This window comes from Scyliorhinus canicula, chromosome 4, assembly GCF_902713615.1.
Source record: "Scyliorhinus canicula chromosome 4, sScyCan1.1, whole genome shotgun sequence".
In the NCBI taxonomy this organism is placed as follows: Eukaryota; Metazoa; Chordata; class Chondrichthyes; order Carcharhiniformes; family Scyliorhinidae; genus Scyliorhinus; species Scyliorhinus canicula.
The window spans coordinates 147,771,947-147,794,851 of NC_052149.1; the positions used below are offsets into that span (position 1 = coordinate 147,771,947).

At 46.8% G+C, this 22,905-nt stretch overlaps 1 protein-coding gene across 5 annotated transcripts in view; it reads right to left on the bottom strand.

The window, feature by feature from the left end:
* Positions 1 to 2,684: 2,684 nt before the first annotated feature.
* syce3 (synaptonemal complex central element protein 3) overlaps positions 2,685 to 22,905 on the bottom strand; it is a 44,743-nt gene continuing 24,522 nt past the window's right edge. For 2 of the 5 annotated variants that reach the window (XM_038795326.1, XM_038795327.1), the window contains exons 2-3: positions 11,972 to 12,080; positions 2,685 to 2,892 (exon numbers count right to left, since the gene is read on the bottom strand). In XM_038795326.1, coding sequence (XP_038651254.1) covers positions 2,765 to 2,892; positions 11,972 to 12,080 — 237 coding nt within the window. In that variant the 3' untranslated portion in view covers positions 2,685 to 2,764. Of the gene's footprint in view, positions 2,893 to 11,971; positions 12,081 to 15,378; positions 15,673 to 15,792; positions 16,345 to 16,884; positions 17,258 to 22,905 lie in introns of those variants that run through there. The other 3 variants (XR_005460424.1, XM_038795328.1, XM_038795325.1) reach the window with 3 other exon arrangements.

The window sequence follows — 22,905 nt, forward strand, 5'->3', positions numbered from 1 at the left end:
CATATTAACCAACATCACAAAGCACTCAGTTTCATTGGAAACTGATGCAGACTGTTCAGAGGGTGGGTGTGAGCACGCTGTCAGCAGAAAGACAGGAGTCAGGTTATATCAAATCCTGAGAATCACCAGAGCTTTCCTCAAAGTGAGTAATCATCACTCTCTTGCCTTGTATAGTGACCCGCGCTGACAGTACCAACACAGGCCCAGCACACTAAAGTGATGTTAACAGGCCCTTGGAGAGGAGAACAGGGTAGTCGGGAGGGAATGGTGTGATGGAGGGAGGGATTGGGGAGAGGAATGGGATGGGGCTGGGGGAAATGTGGTGGAGGAATGGGGGAAGAGGGTGACGATGCCTGATTCTCCTCTTTCTAGGAGAATCTGGAGACAATGAGGGCCTCCTTGGTCCTCCTGGCAAGTCGGACCTTTGCCGCAGCCTGTCCATCTTCGAGCCACTCCTCAAGGTCGCCCTCCAGCCCCTCCTGGTTCATCTCATTCTCTTCTTCCTCAGACGAGGCCACATGTCCCTTTGCCTCCGCCTATTCCTCCTCCTCCAGCATGTTGGCCTGCTGCTATGCCAGATTGTGGAGGGATCAGCAGACCGCCACAAAGCAAAGACCCTCTGGGGGGGATACTGCATTCAAACTGCATCTTGAGCAGCCCTATGCACTTCTCAATAACAGCACGGGTGGCAATGTGGACTTCATTGTATCGGGTCTCCATATCAGTGTTAGGCCTCTGCACCTGTGTCATCAGTCATGTCCTCAGCAGGTATCCCTTGTTCCCCTTGAGCCAACCCATCATCCTACAGTGGTTTCCTAGTGCCCTAGGATGTAGACACAGGCGTTGCACTGTCTCGCTGTTGAGATGGAGTCTTCTGCGGCATAATCTGTCCATCAGCTCATGGAAGGACCAGCTACACCTGTACACCTTGGGTGGTCACTGGCCTCCCATTCTGGGCCTCTCCTTAGCCTGATGGCCAGCCAGGTCTTCAGGATGTGGTGCTGTCTCCAACCTGTGTTGGCGTTGCTACTGTCTTCGGTGTCTGCCCACCTCGGCTGCCACAATCACAGTGAGGGCAGCCTCCGCGGGATCTACACCAGCAAACATTTTTTTATCTGGAAGGAATTGGAGAAGGAGAAAGACTGACAATCAGTTTGGGCTTCCACTTGGGGGTCTCAAATCCCCCAAGCCTCCTCCACCCTTACCATGACTGTCCCACCTTCTCTCAGAGTACCATCCAGTGAGCCAGTTGCGCTGGCAAATCTAGCTCTGCATACTCACACCCGGTCACAAAAGGAGCCCCTAGACCTCAAACCTCTGCGGAGAGCATTAGGGAGACCTTGCTCAGCAGCCACCTAATCATCCATACACTTACCCTTCAGCCGCGAGAGGATCCTTAGTGATGAACCCCTGTTCTTTAGTGTTTGATTGTTGCCGGCTGCCTCTATTTTGTTGACATTCCTTGCGTACAGGCACATTGTTCAGGCATCAAAGGTTGCAGAACATGCAGTGCACTAATCATCCTGGGAGAGATGGCACCTGTGCCATCAAGGAGGCACTTGAGAATTTAGGGGCATGAAGTGCTGTCACAACTAACAAGGCTAATTCCTCATTTGAAATAGCATTCAGCTGTGAGGCAAGAGAGTATTTACAGTCAAAGGGGGTGAAATGAACTTTCAGGAGAGAAGGTGCAACATGGCTCTGCCCTGGGTGAGTTTGGTAGGACAGACAGGCTGCAGGCTGTGGTTGCCCCTGCTATGAGTCGCCACATTATTTAAAGATGGCTTGATCTCACAGACACCAGTCCTCTCACACCCCCAGCCTGGGGCGACCGCCGACCTGGAATGCTCCAACTCCCCTCAAAAAACCAACTCCTCCTGAAGGGACCCCCTCACCCCCAAGCACTGGGGCAGCAGCTTTGGTGCTCCTGAGCTGCAAATGGAAAAATGGAAAGGGTTACTGACCTCCTCACTTCCCCTCGGTAGGCATTGCGGCAGCTTCATGTTTTTGTAAAGGAGTACTAACCAAGTACCGCTGGGGAGTCAGGTAAATCCCGGGAGGCCGCTGCATTTGACTTCAATCTCGTTAATGAGATTGAAATTAATGCAAATTAGGGTTGATGAATTTCTCGTCATTTTTGGGCGAGATCTGGAACTCACTATTGAGAGTGGGCCAGCTGAATCACAAAGTGGTTTGTGCCAGCCCGAATCTCGATTTTGTTCTCTCCCACTATTCACCCGGTCCGCCCAGAGCTGCGGGGGGCACAACGCAGTCTCTGAATCGCGTACGGCAGCTGAAACCTTAACCCATCTGTTATTTATGTTGACACTGCCTGAATTGTTCATACATTGTTTCAAAAATATTCGTTTTGGTTTAAAAGCAAAATAATGCAGATGCTGGAAATCTTAAATAAAAAAGTAAAATGCTGGAAATACTCAGTTTGCCTGACAGCATACATGGAGAGAGAAAGAGAGTTAACATTTCAATTTGATATGGCTTCCTCAGCACTTTGTGTTTTGTTTTAATCTTAGTGTCTTTTTTTTTAAAGGGAATTAGCATGTGAACACAGGACAATAATAAAAACAGTTAAAGGAAGATATGTTTCTTTTTTATTCTTGAATACCACCTGAATTGACAGCATTACGGTAGAAAGAACAAACAAAATACATTTTCACAAGGTTCCGAACACCATGAAAAGCAAAAATTGTTTAATGTTGTTTATAGTAAAAATTTAGGATGTGTACGATAACCACTTTTAACTGTTTTAATACTGTTGCTGGTCTGATATTTCTCTATAATGCTTGTAGCTCTCTTCATCATGTTTGGCTGCTTTCATCTTTGCTGGAGAATTGAAGCATATAGTCATGTCGCACAGGAGAAACTGTGTCTGCACTAAAATGCAAAGTGGATATCAAAAAACTAAATACTGGATTGTTACCAGTTTCAATATTCTACCACAAAGATTTGTTTGTTAGTTCTGATTGTGAAAAATATCAATGGTTATTTGCGTTAATAGTTATGATTTTTATAATTACTACTTTTAATACTTTCAGCAGCATTCTAGGAACTCTAAATTACAGTAACAATAAAAATTACAATTGTAATTATTTGTCTGAGAATCTGCTTTAGTTTTGCATTTTAATCAAAAATGTATTTAGGGTAGTGCATATTCAATCGTGACAATTTAGTGTAAACACAAGGTCATCCTTTGTCATCAGTGTCAAAGAAGTATGTACATCGTGTGATGGCACTGAAATAGTGCTGACTAGACTTTGTGACAGCAGGAGAACAATGGGCACTCAGTTAACTCTTTGTTTCACATTGCCCTGAAAATTACACTTACTGACTGTGATCTAATTTAACAGAAATGTTAAGTAATTTATGCTGGACAAGAGAAAAATAAGGCCGGGATTTTCTGGCCTGCCTGTGGCAGATGCAGTGAGTCATAGGCCGCTGGTAGGATCTTCTAGTCCTGCCAAAGTCTATGGGCGTTTGCATGGCTCAGCTGCCCTGTCACCGGGAACCCGGCATAGGGGATTGACTTCTGTGGGACCGGAAGATGCTCCTGGTGGGAAGGGCTGGAAAATCCTGCCCTTAAGCTTTTGTAGACTAATATTTTAAGAACCTGATATCCAGGTGCATGTTGATCTTAAAAGAATGTTACTTCTCTTTTTCATATCTTTCTTGTAAAAGATAATCAGTAAGAACAGCAAAACGTCAATGGACTTTAGGCTGGTCCACCTCAGCCCCCAAGGTGGGGCAGAAAGCTACATTATCAAAGAATTGCCGTTGCTGACCAAAACTACAGCAAAGGAAATACAATTTGGAGGCATTCCTTAACTTTTCAATGTAGTTTGTGCAGCAAGGCACTAAACTTACTTCAAAAGCAGATACAGGCTCATGAACCTTATCAATAAGAACATGGACAATAAATCATGGCAGCATTATCAACTCCAAGTCACATATTAAACAGATTTGCTTCATCAGGTAGAATTTTATCATAGCAGACCTGTATGCAGTAAAAACCTGCTTATTCTGTGAGTAGGCTTTGTCATGGCTCTTTAACTCAAAGCATTAGCATCCCACTTCCAAATTTCCTGACCAGTCTTTTTTTTTAATTTAGAGTACCCAATTCATTTTTTCCAATTAAGGGGCAATAAAGCGTGGCCAATCCACCTAGCCTGCACATCTTTGGGTTGTGGGGGCGAAACCCACACAAACACGGGGAGAATGTGCAAACTCCACATGGAGAGTGACCCAGAGCCGGGATCGAACCTGGGACCTCGGCGCCATGAGGCAGCAACGCTAACCACTGCACCACCGTGCTCCCCTTTTTCCTGACCAATCTGACAGAACAGGCGGATGACACATGGACTCCACCAAAGGAAGAGAACTAGGAATGAAATGAAAAGGTAGGGCCTCAAAGGGAGTATTATCTTGAGTATAAGAATAAGAGGATAGTGCAGGCGAATGCATGGTTGAAGAAATGGTGCAGGAGAGATGGTTTTCGACTATGGGGGCATTGGAACCAGTTTTGGGGCCTTGGAACTTATGCAAGCTGGATGGGGTACACTTTAGCTGGACTTGGACTGGTATCGCTGCAGGGAGGTGGAAACCTGAGCATGAAGTCAGGCAGAGGAAGAGACAAAGCTGGAAATCAAGGGCAGAAAGTTAATTGGTGAGTTTTTAAGATTGTGGAAACAAATGCTAGAAAACAAAAATGTTGTTCAGTAATTGGTACTATATACTTCAATGCAAGAAGTGCGAGTGAATAAGGCCAGGTGAGCTAAGGGCTCAGATATGGCATAGGAAGGGCAGGAAAAGAGTTCAACATTCATGATTATAGGTCTTTCAGAAAGGATACAGAGGGAAATTTAAAGAAAAAGAGTTGGGGGTGGGGTAGGTCGCAATATTTGTTTGAGAAATTATCACCAAGGTGAGTTGCAGGACAGCCTAACCAAGGAATTGTCCAGCAGGATCAGATCAGAGTCAGCCCAGACAGTGATTAGAGAATTGAGCCCTATTATTTATGAGGATAACCTATTAAACATCAATACCGGGTGGAAAACTCTAAAATGATTTCATACAGAGCTCCAAAAGAATGATCTATAAAGGTCCCACAGATAGGCATTGATAAGAGCATTATTGAGCTCCTTAGCCAAATGCAGCCTCCAGTGAAGAATATTATTTGTGCTTCTGTGCTCTTAAGGCATTGTCAAAATAGATGATGGATGGGTGTTTCCCATGTCTGGGGAATCTAGAATTAGAGGATCACAATGTTAATGGGTTTGAGAGAAGGACAAATTTCTCCACACAATGGGTTGTGAATCTTTGAAATTCTCTATCCCAAAGAGCTGTGGGTGGTCAGTAAGACAGAGAGTGGTAAATGTTTTGATTCTGAGGGAATCACGGGATTATGGGGATTGTATAGGAAGGTGAGGTTGAAGTGGAAGATCAGTCAAGATCTTATTAAATGGTGACACAGGCTGTATGACCTACTCATAGAACATAGAACAGTACAGCACAGAACAGGCCCTTCGTCCCTCGATGTTGTGCCGAGCATTGTCCGAAACCAAGATCAATCTATCCCACTCCCTGCCATTCTGGTGTGCTCCATGTGCCTATCCAATAACCGCTTGTAAGTTCCTAAAGTGTCCGACTCCACTATCCCAGCAGGCAGTCCATTCCACACCCGAACCACTCTCTGAGTAAAGAACCTACCTCGGATATCCCTCCTATATCTCCCACCCAGAATCTTATAGTTATGCCCCTTTGTAACAGCTACATCCACCCGAGGAAATAGTTTCTGAACGTCCACTCTATCTACCCCCCTCATCATCTTATAAACCTCTATTAAGTCGCCTCTCATCCTCCTCCGCTCCAAAGAGAAAAGCCCTAGCTCCCTCAACCTTTCCTCATAAGACCTATCCTGCAAACCAGGCAACATCCTGGCAAATCTCCTTTGCACCCTTTCCAATGCTTCCACATCCTTCCTTTGTGAGGTGACTAGAATTGCACACAGTACTCCAAATGTGGTCTCACCAGGGTCATGTATAGTTGCAGCATAACCCCACGGCTCTTAAACTCAAGCCCCCTGTTAATAAACGCTGACACACTATAAGCCTTCTTCACGGCTCTATCCACTTGGAACCCCAAGATCTGTCTGTTCCTCCACATTCCTCAGAACCCTGCCGTTGACCCTGTATTCCGCATTCAAATTTTTTCTACCGAAATGAATCACCTCGCACTTATGAGGGTTAAACTCCATCTGCATTTTTCGGCCCAGCTCTGCATCCTATCAATGTCTCTTTGCAGCCTACAACAGCCCTCCACCTCATCCACTACTCTACCAATCTTGGTGTCATCAGCAAATTTACTGACCCACCCTTGAGCCCCCAAGTCATTGATAAAAATCACAAATAGCAGAGGACCCAGCACTTATCCCTGTGGTACACCGCTGGTGACTGGTCTCCAGTCTGAAAATTTTCCATCCACCACCACCCTCTGTCTTCTATGTGATAGCCAGTTACTTATCCAATTGGCCAAATTTCCCTCTATCCCACACCTCCTTACTTTCTTCATGAGCCGACCATGGGGAACCTTATCAAACGCCTTACTAAAATCCATGTATACGACATCAACTGCTCTACCTTCATCGACACACTTGGTTACCTCCTCAAAGAATTTAATCAAATTTGTCAGGCAAAACATACCCTTCACGAATCCGTGTTGACTATCCCGGATTAAGCTGCATCTTTCCAAATGGTCATAAATCCTGGGCGCAATTCTCCGCACTCACGACGGTGCGGAGAATAGCGGGGTTCGTAAAATTTTACGGCCACACTAGTCTGATGCCCTCCCGCTATTCTCCCCCCCCCCCACGCCCGACTCCCGACACGAATCGCTGCCGCCATTTTTTTACGGCCAGCAGCGATTCTCAGCTGGCTGATGGGCCGAGTTCCAAGCCCTTTACGGCTGTTTTTACGAACGGCAAACACACCTGGTCTGGCCGTTCGTAAAAACGGCCGTAAAGTGCCGATTTTTAAAACCATGGCACCGATTGGCACGGCAGTACCACGGCCGTGCCAAGGGTACCATGGGCCCGCGATCGGTGGGCACCGATCGCGGGCAGCGGGTCCGATACCCGCGCACTCTTTGTCCTTCCGCCGCCCCGCTGTATCACTTCGCAGGGCGGCTGAGGGGCATCCCGGCCTGCGCATGCGCGGGTTTCGCGCAAATGCGCGATGACGTCATCCGCACACGAGTCTTCCAATCCGCGCATGCGCGGCTGACGTCATGTGACGCGTCAGCCGGCGCAAACTCTGGCAAGCGGGCTTAACGAAATTCGTTAAGCCCGAGATGCCGGAGTTTACGGCGGCGGCATGCTAGCCTCGACCGGGGACCAGAATCGGTTCCCGGTCGGGGAGGGGGAGGCTGGCGTCAAACCCGCCCGGATTTGACGCCAGCCTTACGATTTCTCCCTCTCTGGGAGAATCGCGCCCCCTATGCTTCAAGACCTTTTCCATTAACTTACCGACCTCCAAAGTAAGACTAAATGGCCTATAATTACCAGGGTCATTCCTATTCCCTTTCTTGAACAGAGGAAAAACATTCGCCACTCTCCAGTCCTCTGGCACTATCCTTTTTAACAGTGAGGACCCAAAGATCAAAGCCAAAGGCTCTGCAACCTCATCCCTTGCCTCCCAAAGAATCCTTGGATATATCCCATCTGGCCCATGGCCCATGGCCCAGGGGACTTGTCGACCCTCAGGTTTTTCAAAATTGCTAATACATCCTTCCTCAGAACATTTACCTCCTCCAGCCTACCCACCTGTATCACACTCTCATCCTCAAAGACATGGCCCCTCTCCTTGGTGAACACTGAAGAAATCTATTCATTCAACACCTCTCCTATTTCTTCTGACTCCATGCACAAATTCCCACTACTGTCCTTGACCGGCCCTGCACTCACCCTGGTCATTCTTTTATTTCTCACATAAGAGTAAAAAGCCTTGGGGTTTTCCTTGATCCGACCCACCAAGGAATTCTCATGCCCCCTCCTAGCTCTCCTAAGCCCTTTTTTAAGCTCATTCCTTGCTACCTTGTAACCCTCAAGCGACCTAACTGAACCTTGTTTTCTCATTATTACATACTCTTCCTTTTTCCTCTTGACAAGACATTCAACCTCTTTTGTGAACCATGGTCCCTCACACGGCCATTTTCTCCCTGCCTGACAGGGACATACCTATCAAGGACACGCAGTATTTCTTCCTTGAACAAGCTCCACTTTTCATTTGTGCCATTCCCTGACAGTTTCTGTTCCCATCTTATGCTCCCTAATTCTTGCCTAATCGTAATTACCCCTCACCCAATTATAAACCTTGCCCTGCCGTATGGTCCTATCCCTCTCCATTGCAATAGTGAAAGACACCGAATTGTGGTCACTATCTCCAAAGTGCTCTCCCACAAACAAATCTAACACCTGGCCCGGTTCATTACCCAGTACCAAATCCAATGTGGCCCCCCCTCTTGTCGGCCTATTCACGTATAGTGTCAGGAAACCCTCCTGAACACACTGTACAAAAACTGCCCCATCCAAACTGTTCGGCCTATCGAGGTTCCAATCAATATTTGGAAAGTTGAAGTCACCCATGACAACTACCCTGAGACCTCCACACCTATCCACGATCTGTTTAGCAATTTCTTCCTCCACATCTCTATTACTATTTGGGGGCCTAACAATGTGACCGCTCCTTTCCTATTTCTAACTTCGGCCCATATTATCTCAGTAGGCACATCCCCTTCGAACTGCCTTTCTGCAGTCGTTAAACAATCCTTGATTAACAATGCCACTCCTCCATCTCTTTTACCATCTTCCCGACTCTTACTGAAACATCTATACCCCGGAGCTTCCAACAACCATTCCTGTCCCTGTTCTAACCATGTCTCCGTAATGGCCACAACATTGTAGTCCCAAGTACCAATCCACGCTCCAAGTTCATAGATCATTTACAGTGCAGAAGGAAGCCATTTGGCCCATCGAGTCTGCACCGGCTCTTGGAAAGAGCACCCTACCCAAGGTCAACACCTCACCCTATCCCCATAACCCAGTAACCCCACCCAGCAATTTTGGACACTAAGGCCAATTTATCTTGGCCAATCCACCTAACCTGCACATCTTTGGACTGTGGGAGGAAACCGGAGCACCCGGAGGAAACCCACGCACACATGGGGAGGATGTGCAGACTCCGCACAGACAGTGAGCCAAGCCAGAATCGAACCTGGGACCCTGGAGCTGTGAAGCAATTGTGCTATCCACAATGCTACCGTGCTGCCCGTCCCCAAGTTCACCTACCTTATTCCGGATGCTCCTTGCATTGAAGTAGACACACTTCAACCCACCTTTCTGTCTGCCAGTACACGCCTGCGACCGTGATACCCTCCTCAGTACCTCACTACTTTCAACACTGGCTTCTGGACTACAGCTCGTTTTCCCAGCCCCCTGACAAATTAGTTTAAACCCCCCCAAAGAGCCGTAGCAAATTTCCCTCCCAGGATATTGTTGCCCCTCTGGTTCAGGTGCAAACCGTCCTGTCTGTACAGGTCCCATCTTCCCCAGAATGTGCTCCAATTATTCACGTATCTGAAACCTTCCCTCCTACACCATCCCTGCAGCCACTTGTTTATCTGCACTCTCTCCCTGTTCCTCAACTCACTAGCACGTGGCACCGGCAACAAAACAGAGATGACAACATGGTTTGTCCTGGCTCTCAGCTTCCACCGTAGCTCCCTAAATTCCTGTTTTAAATCCCCGTCCCTTCTCTTACCTATGTCGTTGGTACCGATGTGTACCATGACTTGTGACTGTTCCCCCTCCCCCTTAAGGATTCTGAAAACACGGTCCGAGACATCACGGACCCTGGCACCCGGGAGGCAACATACAATCCGTGAGTCTCTTTCGCTGCCACAGATCCGTTTATCTGTCCCTCTAACTATCGAGTCCCCAATAACTATTGCTCTCCTGCTCTCCCCCCTTTCCTTCTGAGGCACAGGGACGGACTCAGTGCTGGAGATCCGTTCACCGTGCCTTACCCCTGGTAGGTCGTCCCCCTCAACAATATCCTAAATGGTATACTTGTTACTGAGGGGAACAACCACAGAGGATCCTTGCACTGACTGCTTCCTCCCAGCCCCTCTCACAGTCACCCATCTACCTTGATTCTTCGGAGTAACTACATCCCTGAAGCTACTATTTATGACCACCTCTGCCTCCCGAATGATCCGAAGTGCATCCAGCTCCTGTTCCCTGATGTGGTTTCTGAGGAGCTGGAGAAGGGTGCACTTCCCACAGGTGAAATCAGCAGGGACACTGTCGGCGTCCCTCACCTCAAACATTCTGCAGGAGGAACATTGCACTGCCTTCCCTGCCATCCCCTCTAGATAAAAAAAAGAAAAAGAAAGAAAGAGCTTACCTGTTATTCACTCTACCCCTTAGGTTAAAGGAGATGGAAGGGTGGGGGACACTACAAGTGTCGTGTCTAGGGTTTAGGAACTGCCCAACTTAAATACAGGTAAAAATAAAATACTTAACCAGCAACCACTGCGCCCCACACAAGAACAGCAATCAGCTGTTATGGGCCTGCGCAAACAATTTAAATCTTTGCTACTTACCCAGGAGTCACTCTGTCCTCACTCCGACCGGATTCAGCTGGAAACTCCCAACAGTAAGTTTTTAAAAAATTTACTCCCCTTTCTCAGCAAGCACTCACTCAGCAACCACTGCGCCCCGCATGATAACACCTCAGGGAAAATAAAAACTACTTACCAATCACCAGCCAATCACTTACCTGCAGGCTGTGACATCACTGTTCAACTTCTTTCTACTTCTACCTGCCCTCGAGTCTCCCTCTTTATCTTTACTCGGGTGGGATCCTTACAGTGATTGTTTTTTTTGATGTGGAGGTGCCGGCGGTGGACTGGGGTGAGCACAGTAAGAAGTCTTACAACACCAGGTTAAAGTCCAACATGTTTGTTTCAAACACTAGCTTTCGGAGCACTGCTCCTTCCTCAGGTGAATCTGTCACTTGATAACAGCTCCTCCATAAACCACCTTCAAGATACGGTGACTGCAATGCACTGATGCAAATTTTCCCCACGACAGCCAATCAGCAGCTCCGCTCTCCTGCCCTCTGCTGGATGCTTGCCTTCACTTGAATACGGAGGGCGTCTTGCTCAGGTACACGTTCTGGATGCAGTGACTGCAATGCACTGATGCAAAGTTTCCCCGCAACAGCTAATCAGCAGCTCCGCTCTACTGCCCTCTGCTGGATCCCATTTCCTATTTCTTAAGTTCTTAAAAATAGTAATGACTTAAGATAGACAATTAAGACAATTGCTGTCCAGAAATCATATGACTGAAAGCAGTCAACAGCTTGAGGATAGGTGTAAAGAACGGTGGACTTTGAAAGAAAAAGAGAAATAGAAAAATGATTAAAACGAGATTCCGTCATTCCAAGCTGTAACATCTCCCTCAGTAATGTGTGCATAGGGTGGCATGGCAGCACAGTGGTTAGCACTGCTCTCACAGCGCCAGGGGCCTAGGTTTGATTCCGGCCTTCGGTGGCTGTCTGTGTGAAGTTTGCACTTTCTCTCCATGTCTGCATGGGTTTCCTCCGGCTGCTCCGGTTTCTTCTCAGTCTAAAGATGTGCAGGTTAGGTGGATTAACCATGCTAAATTGCCCCTTAGTGGCCAGGGATGTGCAGGTTAGGTTCCAGTGTTGCAGGGATTGGGCGAGGGAGTGGTCTTGGGTAGAGTTCTCTTTTGGAGGGTTGGTGCAGACTAGATGGGCTGAACGGCCTCCTTCCACACTGTAGGGATTTTGGGATTTGAGAATAATGATTCAATATCCAATATAATTTGGTAACTTAAATTCAATTTAAACATTCATTTTTCTGTTAAATATATCATTACCATATAGTTGGTCCACATCGTCTAACATTGTGCCCAAGTAGCTAATCATTTCCTCAAGAATTTTCTGGTGTTCAGCCATGCAAAGGTTATTCATTGGTTCCTTGTGCATCTAATTCAAAAAATAAATAGAAATTATTAACCTAAACATAGGGTTGAATCATTTTGTGGATGATCAAGTTTATAAATTTAGAGAGAAAAGTGAAACTGATTACAATGAACATGACCAAAGGAAGATTTTCAAATTTCCAACTGTACATCTGTGAGCCAGACTGGAGATCATGCACTTCAAGTAACAATAATCTGATTTAGGTGACATGTAACTTTAAGTAGCTTAACTTTGCACCATTAAAGTAATTTGTGTTATTTTGTAATTCAATTTACCATTCAAAATATGTCTGGAGGAAGGGTCTGGTTTTATGATGAAAAGAATCGGTGAGACACCAGCGCTGACGCTCCGATCGGTGATGGGCGATCAGCGTGTCAGATAAAACACAGGGCCTTCCCGATATGAATGCTGGGAGAGTTGCCGGGTCCGTGGCCGCGCATGGTGACGACCTGCAGCGGTCACGCCATACAACATGGCACGGCCGCGCGCAGACCCGACCTGCCAGATAGTGACCCCTGGACACCCCCTCATCACCCCCCACCAGTTCCCCCAGCCCTCACCAAAGCCCCCTGGCCAACAGCACAGCACCCCTCGGATTGTGGTGATGCTGGACACAGTCCACAGCCGCCATGCTGGGTTCACGAAAACTTGAGAGCACGTGTCTTGCTCTGTCGGGAACTCGGCCCATCGGGGGCGGAGCATCGGGGGAAGACCTTCAGGTAATGTACTGAGGCCGTCCAAATGGTGCGGCATATTCCTCGATGATGCAGTTTTGGAGGGGGCGGAACATCCAAAAAGGTGCTGCCCCGATTCGGTCGTAAACAAGGATTCTCCGCCTGATCGCAATTACAATATCGGCATCAGGCAATGGAGAATCTCGCCCAGGATCCTTTTTACAGCGCGTTCAGACTTCATGGGAGAATGTTAACTTACCTGGCCACCAAGAGTTGGGGGAGGTTGGCGGAGGGCAGTCAACACAGGAAATCCAAAAGTTGATGTTCCCCCACTTGTGGTAGAGTTTTCACGGAATGCATGTGGCTTTACCAATGTTCCTTGTCCGAAATGAGCCTGATGGTCAGACTTGGCCGTCAGTCAGTTGGACATCTCTGGAAAAGATCCCAGGACCATACTATGATAGGAATGTATGGGAAAAATTATCCCAGTGTTTTGGGGCCAATCTTCAGTATCTATTCTGCAGGAGCGGTTCTAAGCCTAAATTCTGGGGAGGTAAAAGGAATATAATCCCAGTGTCTTGGAGTACAAATGCCTTGGTGGAGCTGGGAAGAACTCAAAGGCATTTCGTGGTGAGGGAATTTTAAGGCTTTGTGAGAGGTTTCGGGAACTCAGCCAGTCAGAGTCAAATTTTAAATAATGCATGCAATAATAAAATGCATGCAGCCTTTTTGTATTTTTAAAGGCCACCCACTCCTTAAAGATTTGTCATCAACACCTCCATGAAAACTGGAAATGGGAGGTTGGGGTCGCGATTGAAACTTATAAAATTTTGGCACCCCCACCTGACGCAAAACGTTTGGAATTAGAATTTCACCCCCACCACCCACCCAACCTGCCACCCACCAAAGTATTTTGTGTAATAGGAACCTGTAAGTGGTTTGCACCAATCAGAACTTCACTATAAACCAAATGCAAAGGACCAAACTAACACAAAGTGGAACTGAACCACCTCATCTAATGCTTAATTAGGATGTTGTGAATGTCATTCCATGGATATCTATGTCACAGTCATTATAACTGATAACAGATACAGTATCAATTAAATAGGCTAAAGAAAGATTAGAATACTGAAATGTGTGGATGAAAGTGAATTGCCAAATATGCCATATTGCGATGATACAGTAAAGAACTGTAGAACAACCTAGGTAGGTTATCAGAGCTGCCAGAAAGTTATAGGCTTGGATAATGTAAAGAAATGTGAAGATCATTTTGGAAGTGGGTAGGCAAAGAAATAACACTTTAAATGTAAGGATACAGACTGAGTATAGGAGCATTTGGACCTAGTTGTAGAGATGAAGACTTGTATTTATCTGCGGGATGTGGATGTTGCTACTGAGGCCAGATTTATTGCCCCTCTTTAATTGCCCTTGAAGAAGTGGTAGTGAGCCACCACCTTGAACTGCTGTAATGAATTTGCTAAGGGTGCTGTGAGGGTGATAGTTCCAAGATTTTGACCCAGCAACTATGAAAGAATTCAACATATTTCCAAATCAGAGGGTGTGTGACTTGGAAAGGAACTTGGGAGATGAAGATGTTCATGTTGCCCTTGTCCTTTCAGGTGATAGAATTTACGGGTTGAGAGATGCTGCTGAAGAACCCTTGGCTAAATGCTGCTGTGCATCCTGAGAATGGTGCTCAATGCAGCCACAGTCCACTTTTGTGGAGGGAGAATTTATGTATGGCCAATCACAGTAGACCGTTTTGTTCTGGATGGTGTTCAGCTTCTTGAGTATTTGGGAATTCATTCAGGCAAGTTGAGAGTATTTCATCTTGACTTGTGCCTTGTACATAGTGGATGAGCTTTAGGAGTCAAGAGGTGTATCATTTGCTTTGGAATAATCAGCCACAGACCTGCTCTCGTACAGCATTTATATTGCTGGTCCGGTTAACTTTCAGATTAATGGTGTTAATGTGGTGGATTCAACTATTGTAGTTTTATTAAATGGCAATCTGACTGAATTGTCACTCCATCGGAAGTTGTAGCCCATTAATGGACATGTGACAAGTGGAAGAATGGAATCAGAAGCGAATCATAGAATCCCTACAGTGCAGAAGGAAGCCATTTGGCTCACCAAGTCTGCACCGACCCTCTGAAAGAGTGCTGTACCTCGGCCAACCCAGTCCACACATCGTTTGGACACTAAGGGGAAATTTTACAATGGCCATTCTACCTAACCTGCACATCTTTGGACTAGATAGCTCATTTGAACTAGATGGCTGATTTGGAGAAGATTTCAGCACAGTCTACTTTTGTATCATTAAAAGACCATTATTTTGTGATTAGCAATTTCAGATTGGCTGTGCATTTGTTTGACATTTTCTTGAATTTACCATTCCACAGATAGTATTACTTGTACTATGGAAATGCATGTAAACATGGGATAGTTTTTTCTGACACAGATAAAGACTTGATCAAAAGCAATTTCTACAGCTGTAAAATCTATAGGTTTGTTTGGAGATGAGTCAAGATCAGACTAACTCATTTCAGTAACATCAAAGAAGCTCTTGGGCCATGTCGTATGGTCTTATGGTAATGCCTGTATTATGTACAAACTATCTCACTCACCTTCCTGGAAGATGCATTTTACTTTCCTTCCTCTTCAATGTAGTTGCAAGACTCAAATCCATACATTCACTTATTCTGTTGCCTTCATATTATTTCTAATTTTCTTCCTTCGAGTATAAACATTTCTCCGTGCTTCTCTTCTTCTCGGACAAGATGGTAGATGAGCACTGACCAGGAGGACCATGCAACTCTTGGCCTTACTTGTTTTGAAGAGTTAAAACTCCTACTTAGAAGAGAAGCTGTTGGGTGAGCGAAGACGGCTTCTGATCTATTACTCACTCACCAATGCATGCACTGAAATACAAGACGAGCTAATTCTAATAACTCATTCCGCATGTAAATCAACCCCTCTATTGTCTATCAATATTTTCAAATTTAATTTACTTAGATTTATAACACGGGCAACCTCAGTAATCTACAATAGACAGCAACATTTAGTTTCACCACCCAAGTCCAGTTGAAATGCATTCAACCCAGAGAACAATGTTGTGACAATGATGAGGGTGTGTTAGGTAATTCAAAAATAACAGGTAAACTGATGATGTTCAAGGAGATAGATTAGTGCAGGAATCTACTGTCTGAAGAGCCAAACTAATTCCTCCATCATCTGGGTAGCTAAGTGATTCATACCTCATAGGAACTGTTTTAAAAAGGTTATTTTATGATTACAGTTGCATCATAAAGTCAGTGGACACTGTGGTTATCAATCTTGAACAGTTAAACAGCACTAAGGAAGAGGCCACATGCAGTTAATATACACGGATGCTAAAGACATTGCATTGTACCCTGGATTATGTGACAACGCCAAATAACTCTTTGTTGTAAACTTAGGCCCACCATCACATAACATGATCTCTTCTCTTGTTTATAGGTGCTGGCAGATCAGATTGGCAGGAACTTTGTAATTCACATAGGTGCCGTCAGTTGTGCTGTTCCATACCCCAAATTTCTCATCATCTCCTTCCACTGTATACACAACAGAAAACAGACATAACCAGATAATTGTGGCATCTGTGAATATGATGCAGTGAATAGCATCCACTTCAACACCCAGTTCAAGAAGGTAGAATCACCTCAATCCCAAGTAACTCTAACTGGCAATCTGAATAGTCTCTTCAGGCACTGGGGAAACTACAGAGCAACAGTTGTCAATTATATGCCAGAGCACATAAAATGCAGTTGCATTAAAGGAAAGTATGGTGATACACAAAGGAAGGAACACAAAAAGTACAGTGTACTTAGTTTATACTTATAGACAGTAGTCTAATAAAAGCTTATGCTCCTTCATGGACTCCCAGATGTGGTTGGGCAGTTTTAAATACGATACAAAATCGGCACTGCTGATTTCCTGTTGCACATCCAACCATCAATTTTCACTAAAGCAGTGATCCTTTGATGGTTATTTAAATCCTAGTGATTATTTTGAAGTTGCCCCATTCGTAGTTAAAATACACTTTTCCACACCTTAAAATGGTCCTGTCAAAGCACAACAGCAACAAATAAATAAATGTTAGTAAAGCTTTGCTTTTAATTTTGATCAAATAAATTAGAAGTGTAGGCACAATGCACAAATATCCAAGTATCAAAGCAACTGGCAGCTCCAATAAATAGAGTAAGGCTGGATACCCTGAGCAAGTAATAAACATAGGTGAATCAAACATTACAGACTATACAACCTAAAATTTAAAGTGTCACAATTATTTTTAGTATCAAGTTGTTTCTGACTCATTTTCTTTGGGCATGGTTAGTATTTCATTGTAGTCCTTTGCCAGTGACGCTTTGCAGTTCAGGTATGCTTCATTCAATCGTATCATTGATTCCACGACAGAGGGGTCTGTACGTAGAGTAACCATGTCATAGGTCATACAAGTTGCTTGCACTAGAAAATGTTAACAAATAATTTAATTAGAAAAGATGAAAAGAGAACCCTCACCTAATAATACAGCTTCCTTAACTTCTGCAACATAAATTATAATTATTGTTGCACATTTCACAGTAATGTTTACAATCTTCATTTCCTTGAGCATAATTATAAAAGGTCACAAACCAATGTTTTTCTTAGCATTGGGTTATTTGTGCGGATATCAATAATTTTCTCACTTAGTTATTTTTCTTCCTCTTCAGATCCTTGCCACACACCAATGTCTAGACAACATGCATGCTTTTAAGACTACACAGGAGTGAAACTAACTGTCTATTCTTATGGTGATGGTCAGGGATATCATTTGGTTAAATGCCAGACTCAGTGCTAAAAATCCTTGGATGTGGATTGAGATAAGATTTATCAGCCTGTTCAGTTTGCAATTTTTCAACAAGTCCTGGCATGCAGCAAAGATCTCTGGAGGGGTCTCCAGATATTGGACATGGAAACGGAGTTCATTTTGTTTTGATACCACTGCGGACAATAGCAGACGTGAAAATGAAGACATAGGTATTAGATGAAATCCAGTTTCTTGAAGCATGTTATGTCTTTACAAGTGTGCAAGGAATGTTCAAGGAATTTTGTAATATTTTAAGGGAAGAATGTTCCAAACTGCTTTTTAAAATTTACATCAAGGGACACCAGAATTTCAACTGCTGTGTGTCCATATTTAATGATATTCTCTTTACCAAAAACAAGGGCAGCATGGTGGCACAGTGGTTAGCACTGCTGCCTCACAGCTCCAGTTTCAATTCCGGCCTCGGGTGACTGTGTGGAATTTGCACTTTCTCCCTATGTCTGCGTGGGTTTCCTCCGGGTGCTCCAGATTCCTCCCACTGTCCAAAGAAGTGCAGGTTAGGTGGGGTTACAAGGTTAGGGTGCAGGCGTGGGCTTAAGTAGGGTGTTCTTTCCAAAGGACCGGTGCAGACTCGATAGGCCGAATGGCTTCTTTCTGCACTGTGAATTCTATGATATGAAGGCTGAGAAAAGATATAGGGCAGAATTTAGTGTTGGTACAAGAATCTCACCCGCTAGTTGCAGAACAGGTGGAAATCCCACATTGTTTCGCCCCATGAGGCTGGGAGCTACTATCGGGGAATCAAGTACATACCTGGACAATTTCAGGCCTCCCAGGCAATCAAACACCTAATTGGCGGAAATTACACCCCATTGGCTGTCAGCTCTCCAGTACTGGCAAAATCTGGGAGCGATAGCCACTCCTGGTACTACATTCAGGTCTACCTTGAGGATTGTCAGATAGAGGCGAGTGTAGATGGAGATTGCAGGGAGGGGGTTATCTGCGAGGCAGATCAGAAGATTACACAGGGGGGTGGGGTCCTGCAGGCTCCCCACTTTCCAATGTTGGGTCCTTTGATCAGGCAAAGTGCATGGGAAAGAGGAATTCACCCAGGAGAAGGACAAGGTTACTTAGTGGGGATAAAGGAGTCTTTTTCAGGATGGCAGCCGGTGACTAGTGGTGTGCCTCAGGGGTCGGTGCTGGGACCACAGCTTTTCACAATATGCATTAATGATCTGGAAGAAGGAACTGAAGGCACTGTTGCTAAGTTTGCAGATGATAAAAAGGTCTGTAGAGGGACAGGTAGCATTGAGGAAGCAGGTGGGCTGCAGAAGGACTTGGACAGACTAGGAGAGTGGGCAAGAAGGGGCAGATGGAATACAATGTGGAAAAGTGTGAGGTTATGCACTTTGGAAGGAGAAATGGAGGCATAGACTATTTTCCAAATGGGAAGATGCTTAGGAAATCAGAAGCACAAAGGGACTTGGGAGTCCCTGTTCACGATTCTCTTAAGGTTAACGTGCAGGTTCAGTCGGCAGTTGGGAAGGCATGTGCAATGTTAGCATTCATGTCGAGAAGGCTAGAATATAAGACCAGGGATGTACTTCTGAGGCTCTGGCCAGACCCCATTTGGAGTATTGTGAGCGGTTTTGGGCCCAGTATCTAAGGAACGATGTGCTGATCTTGGAAGAGTCCAGAGGAAGTTCACAAGAATGATCCCTGGAATGAAGAGCTTGTCGTATGAGGAATGGTTGAGGACTCTGGGTCTGTACTCGGAGTTTAGAAGGATGAGGGGAGATCTTATTGAAACTTACAGGATACTGCGAGGCCTGGATAGAGTGAACGTGGAGAGGATGTTTCCAGTTGTAGGAAAAACTAGAAGCAGAGGACACCATCTCAGACTAAAGGGACAATCCTTTAAAACAGAGATGAGGAGGAATTTCTTCAGCCAGAGGGTGGAGAATCTATGGAACTCTTTGCCGCAGAAGGCTGTGGAGGCCAAATCACTCAGTGTCTTTAAGACAGAGATAGATAGGTTTTTGATCATTAAGGGGATCAGGGGTTATGGGGAGAAGGCAGTATTATGGGGATGAGAAAAATATCAGCCATGATTGAATGGCGGAGCAGACTCGATGGGCCGAGTCGCCTAATTCTGTTTCTATGTCTTGCGGTCTTCCTGCAAAGAGTTCCCCACCCACTGCTAATTGACTACAGGCACTGGTGGGATGAAACTCTTAGGTGGCTGCTCAAGTGCCTCAACTGGCCCCACCCTTGCTGCCCAAAGGTTGATCACAGGTGGGGAGAAAGGTGGCGGGTCCTCGCCCGGCACCCTCCCACCTGATCAACGGTTCCCCCCACTTCCGAACTCACCTCTGACAGGGGAGGGATGGAGATTTTATCAAATTCTGTCCATAATCTAGATTTTGCAATAAACAAGTGGTTGTTCACTACTTGACCCAAGAGTGATTTTTGGTGCAGGTATATTTTTGACTTTTTTCCCTTTGCAGATGCTTCAAGAAAATTCTGAGATTCATTGTAACTGGATGGGGCTCCAATTGCTCAATATCCAGATGGGATTCGACCATATTCAGCACAGCATGCAGATCAATGTCCATTTTCATGTCTGCATTGTATGGTGGTCCATTGTACCATTTGTATTTGAGCCATTACAAGAATCCAAAAGGTAACTACTAGGCATCCAGGGCTTGCCACTCACAACCTGGCACATCATCCAGGAAGACATGGGGCCTGATTCTCCCCAAAAGTTTCTAAGTTCACTTGTGGTGAGTTCCCCACTGCTATTCAATGACACTTTGGGCTGGATTCTCAGATTCTATGGCTATGTCTGCAGGATCTGCCAGGTCTTATGACCAAAAAGTCGGAGCCACCCTTGCACAGACGCTCCGCCCGGTGGGGGGATAGCAGCCGCGCCACTTAACTTTACCTGCCGATACAGACGCAGAATTACCGGGTCCATGGCACGGTGGCGGCTGCGTGGTACAACATGGCGCACGCCGCGAGCGGCCTTACTTGCCAAAAACTGCCCCCTTGTAACCCCATCGCCACCCTCCACCAGTCTCTGCTGAAGCCCCCCTGCCAGTGGAACTGCTCCCTCCCCCCCCCACCCCCCCCCCCCCCCGGACTGTGGCGGCACTAGACACAGTGGACACAGTCCACAGCCGCCACCCGAGGTCCCCGAAAAATGAGACACTGCCCCACGCCGTGGGGATTTGGCCCATCGGGGGCGAGCATCGGGGGAGATCCTCAAGTTACGTCTTGAGGTCATCCCGATGGCATGGCGCGTACTCCTCGAGTATGCTGTTTTTGATGGGGTGGAGCATCGGAAAAACAGCGCCGCCCTCGATTTCGGCATAGAAATGGATTCTCCAGCAGTTTGCCGAACGCGATTTTGGCATCTCCGATTGGAGAATCCCGCCCATAGTCACTTTTTTGGGCCCTGGGGAGTTCCTAACTGGTTTGGCCCACATTTGGAGCACGATTTTCCAGAAAGATTTCTAAGGGAGTGATTCTTCGGCAACATTTCTACAGGCGCGATCTTCCGGCCTCATTACACTCGCACTCAAGCATAACGAGGCCAGTAATTAGCGGGAAAAGCCAAAAACGGAACCGGAGCCAGGCACCAAACAGTTTGCAATGCAACCAGCCCGCTCCCATTGGCAAATTCGGAATCTCGCCGTAGCAAGGCGAGAAACCAATTAACACCACATAAGCTCCATTTCCATACAATCAACGAGAGTCACCTGTCATCCAATGGCCTCCTGTCATTTTCCAGCCTCCCCAGCAAGTGCTCACACTGGTGCTGATTAGTATTCTTTTTTAAAAACGTGAACCTGACGGAAGGGCTACTGTGGGGAGCCGAGGAGCAATCTTTGCTCACAGGGAAGTTAGCCTAGCCACCCCAGTGCGCAGCGGGTGTGGTGGACCCTCTGCAGGGGTGGGCCACCATGGGAGGGGGGGGGGGGGAAGAGGCGCTGGGAGGGGCAATTGCTCACGGCACCGTCGTGCCAACACTTGAATCCCAACCTCATTCTGGGGGCAAACCCTGTCCGTGCCCGTCTGCCGCACTGATCACCCATAATCCCCACCGACTGCTGAGGCCTCTGGCCGCGCGGCTGAAGGTAATTGCTAATAGGGAATTGGCAGTCATGGTTAAGTGAGCACTTGACACATGCCAAGTGGGTTCCCGTGGGTAGGCGGCCATATAGCATGTGGGAGTCATTGCCTAGCATCCCAATCACACCTCGATGCCTGAACACTGTGTGGGAATCAACAGCACACTCGCAGCAGCCAACATCCAAACACACAGGGGATGGGACAAAGCTCCTGAGACACGACCACGGTTCGAGGCTGGGTGAGCACCACGAGGGATTGCCTGGAGAGACAGGCAAAGGGTCCGGGGGGCAGTCCGCATGGCGGAAGAAAGTGACAGAGGCATCATAATGATTTGCAAAAAGTTATTTATTGTGCTGTTCAATACCCCATTTCTGAGAGTGCCACCCCCCCAACCCCCGACCTAACCCCACCCCCACTGCCCTCAGTGATGCTCAATGTGCCTGGCCCTTCTAGCTCTACCACTACGTCTGGGTGTGTCCGCAGGATGCAATTTGACATGGAGGCAGACAGCTGCTTACCTCGTTCCGTGGCCTTTGATGCCTCTGGGGTATCTGGGGCCGGAGGGCCCGGCTCACTTGTTGACAGCACAGCCGTGCTGCCCTGTCCCGTGTGCTGACCCCGAGACACGGCCTCATCGGGAAATGGCACACAAGGGTGTTGTGGCCACTGTCGCTGCCCCATGGGATGGGCCCGGGTTGTCACTCAGCGCCCCCTCCTCCCGGTCCGTACCGATAAGGCCCTGGCATTCACCTTGGGATGGACAGCTGGTTCGAGCCCCGGCTGCCCCTGCATCATCTGGCACTACCAGCTCTGGTGGTTCTCCATAGTCCATATCAACGTGTCAGCGCCCTCGGCGATGCTCCTCGGTGACTGGGACACATCCCCAGCGATCGGGTCATGCTCTGCAGTGCATCAGCCATGCCCATCTCCAACTGGGACAAGCTCCGAAGCACTTCGATCATTCCCAACTGAGAACAGGACATGTCCTGCAGAACCTCCTCAAGGTCGGCCCAGAACTGGGTGACATCCCCCAGTGAGGCAGACATACTGCCGAAACCTTCAGCCATGGCCGTCACCGGCTGCACCACACCTTGGACACCTTCACTCATGGTGCCGACATCATGCACCTGGCTTTCCACTGCGGTCGCCACCCTAGCAGCCCCATCCAGCTCTG